This window comes from Aythya marila (assembly GCF_965140915.1).
Source record: "Aythya marila genome assembly, contig: HAP1_HAP1_SCAFFOLD_154, whole genome shotgun sequence".
NCBI classification, from domain to species: domain Eukaryota; kingdom Metazoa; phylum Chordata; class Aves; order Anseriformes; family Anatidae; genus Aythya; species Aythya marila.
In genome coordinates this window covers 348,347-351,575 of record NW_028137218.1, presented here as the reverse complement: position 1 = coordinate 351,575, position 3,229 = coordinate 348,347, and the positions used below count along the sequence as shown (strand labels likewise).

The window sequence follows — 3,229 nt, the reverse complement described above, 5'->3', positions numbered from 1 at the left end:
CACACCCCAGCAGAGACTCTGCTGCCTTCAGGAGCTGTCAGCCCTGAGGCCCTGGGGGCACCTCGAGGGAGCCCAATGGCACAGAGCAAGTGATGCCATGGTCGGGTGCTGTGCTGCTGAGCTGGGCCAAGCTCCTGGGCCAAAGGGGAGCTTCTGGCAAGTGGGCAGCACTGCAGAGAGACAGCTCTGCCCAGGAGCAGCTCCTCTACACAGCACAGCAGGGCTGGGGGCTCTGACTGCAGGTGGCACGGGGAGAGGAGAGAAGGAGAGAGGGCTTGGAGGCAGAGAGGAGCGCAACAACAGAGGGCAGCGTGTGGCAGGACACATCTGCAGGCTCTTGGCACTGTGAGTCTCTGGCAGCAGGACAATGCAGATGCAGTTCCCAACAAGGTCGACTACAGCTGGCACATCTTATGGCTGATAGCATCTCTCAGGATAGTTTTCTCTGTTTCTCCAGTGAGGAGCAGAAGGTGCTCTAGAGAACAACATTTATAACGGGGTCTTTCCAGTGGAAGACTGGGGCTTGGCTTACTTGAAAGGAAAGGCTTTTCTGGATTCTGCGCATTCAGATTTCTGCAGTGGAGGGGAATCTGAGTGAATCTGAGCACACAGCTTGTGAGATGGGGTCTGCAGGACATGGACAGGGAGGAAACGTGGACGCAGAACCAGCTCCCAGCAGGGACATGGGCAGGCAGGGAGAGGGAGCTGCTGCCAGAAATGCTGTGTGAGGGAGGGCTCAGGCACCTCCCTGCCATCCCCTGCAGGGCAGGTGCCTTCCCTGGGCCACCTCCTGCTCTCCTGTCCCACCAGCACAGCCTCTGCCCTAAGCCCCTGGTGTCCCCAGCAGGAGCTGACTCCTCGTCAGGCAGAGCTGCAGCAGAGAAGGGTCTGCTGAGTGTCCGTCTGTCCCTCCCTGGCCTTGCCTCGTCCGGCAGCAGCACGCTGGCATTCCTGCTGGCTTCTCCACCTGGCCGTGATGCTGCTGTTCTTGTTTCCAGGCTGGTAGGGGATGGGGCTTTCAGATGCACATAGAGTGAGCCCTCAGTGTGCTTGGCTGGTTAGGGGGTACAGGGACAGGGACAGGGTCTGGAGATGTGCCCTTTGAACCTGGATTCCTTTACTCCCAGCATTGTCATGGTTTTGTAGGCACTGGAACAGGCACCACAGGGAAGTAGTCACAGGCTGCCAGAATTCAACAAACATTTGGACAACCCCCTCAGGCATATGGACAGATTTTTGGGTGTTCATGTACCAATTCAGGGGTGGGATTTGGTTATCCGTGTGGGTCCTTTCCATGTCAGGATATTCATTCTATGCCTATATGATCCTCTGAGTGCAATTGTCTTGCACCACAAAGTGTCAAATGAGGCACAGGTCAAATGAGACCAGTCTTGTCTGTTCTGTCTGAAGGACATTGCACTAAAGGCACCATCCCCTTGTGTCTGAGGATCCACAAGGTTTCACTTGAACTGCCCGGGATTTATGCCTTAGAAAAAGTCCTCAGGAGTGGGGTGGGCAGCTAGACAGAAAACAAGAAATAAATCCCCACAGCCTTGCCGTGCAGTTGGGTGAATTATCAGTAACAATAAGGAAATACAAAATAACAATACAAACAACACAAAAGTTCTGTATCATGAGGTGATTGAATCTGAGATTACCCCATGTTCCTCTTTACCTCTGGCTATGGGGCAGGACTTATTCCTGCATTGCCCACAGCAGAGTCTCCAGCTCCCAGGGACACCCTCAGGCAGCATCAAGCAGAGCATATGAAAGTGACCTGCTAAACAGCTGTCTGAAAGGGGAAAATTGTTTACAGGGGGGCTATATGAAAAATTGAACAAGTTTTTCTCTGGTATGTCTTCGTTATTAAAGCTTTTTATTCTTTAATGTATTTAATTTATTATTTTATTATTATTTTTAATTTATTAATGATTTTTTCATGCTCGGAAAGGCCTCCATGTCCAGCATCAGCTCAGCGAGTGAGTTTCTCCTCCTGCCATTTGCAGACAAGCACGAGCTGCAGCTCCTGCACTTCGCGCTCTTCCTGGGCATCTACCTGGCTGCCCTCCTAGGCAACGGCCTCATCCTCACCACCATAGCCTGTGACCACCGCCTCCACACCCCCATGTACTTCTTCCTCCTCAACCTCACCCTCCTGGACCTGGGCACTATTACTACCACTGTTCCCAAAGCCATGGCCAATTCCCTGTGGGACACCAGGGCCATCTCCTATGAAGGATGTGCTGCTCAGGTCTTCTTTTTATTCTTCTTGCTTGGAGCAGAGTTTTCCCTCCTCACGGTCATGGCCTACGACTGCTATGTTGCCATCTGCCAGCCCCTGCACTACGGGAGCCTGCTGGGCAGCAGAGCTTGTGCCCAGATGGCAGCTGCCATCTGGGGCAGTGGCTTTCCCAATGCTGTCCTGCACACTGCCCATATATTTTCCCTGCCCCTCTGCCAAGGCAATGCTGTGGACCAGTTCTTCTGTGAAATCCCCCAGATCCTCAAGCTCTCTTGTTCACATGCCTACCTCAGGGAAGTTGGACTACTTGTCTTTAGTCTTTCTTTAACATTTGGTTGTTTTGTTTTCCTTGTGCTGTCCTATGTGCAAATATTCAGGGCTGTGCTTAGGATGCCCTCTGAGCAGGGCCGACACAAAGCCTTTTCCATGTGCCTCCCTCACCTGGCCGTGGTCTCCCTCTTTCTGAGCACTGGCATGTTTGCCTACCTGAAGCCACCCTCTATCTCCTCCCCATCCATGGACCTTCTGGTGTCATTTCTCTACTCAGTGGTACCTCCATCAGTGAACCCCCTCATCTATAGCATGAGGAACCAAGAACTGAAAAATGCAGTAAGGAAATTACTTGCATAAATTGTTCTTAAGCATCAGTTATAAGCCCTCATGTTAAAAGTAGTAACAGGGTTTTTCACAAAATGTTAGGGAAATATTTTGAAATTGTCTTTATTATTACTTTTTCAAACATCTGATAGTATTATTTTTATTTAAAGAAGTTTCTTCTTATCTTCCTACCTGTCGATTTTTATTTTGACTTAGTCTACAACTTCCTCATAAGGGGGTGTCGAGAGGCAGGAGACCTTTTCTCCATTAACACTAGTGACAGGACCCGCGGGAACGGGGTTAAGCTGAGGCAGGGGAAATTTAGGCTGGACGTCAGGAGGGGGTTCTTCACAGAGAGGGTGGTTGCACACTGGAACAGGCTCCCCAGGG

General features: G+C 51.2%; 1 protein-coding gene across 1 annotated transcript; it reads left to right on the top strand.

Annotated features, from left to right (window-relative positions):
• Positions 1-1,957: 1,957 nt before the first annotated feature.
• On the top strand, positions 1,958-2,872 carry LOC309891040 (olfactory receptor 14J1-like; the record flags this gene model as incomplete). The annotated part of the gene is made up of 1 exon (XM_082785433.1): positions 1,958-2,872. The coding sequence occupies one exon, from the start codon at positions 1,958-1,960 to the stop codon at positions 2,870-2,872; it is 915 nt and encodes a 304-aa protein (XP_082641559.1).
• Positions 2,873-3,229: the final 357 nt, after the last annotated feature.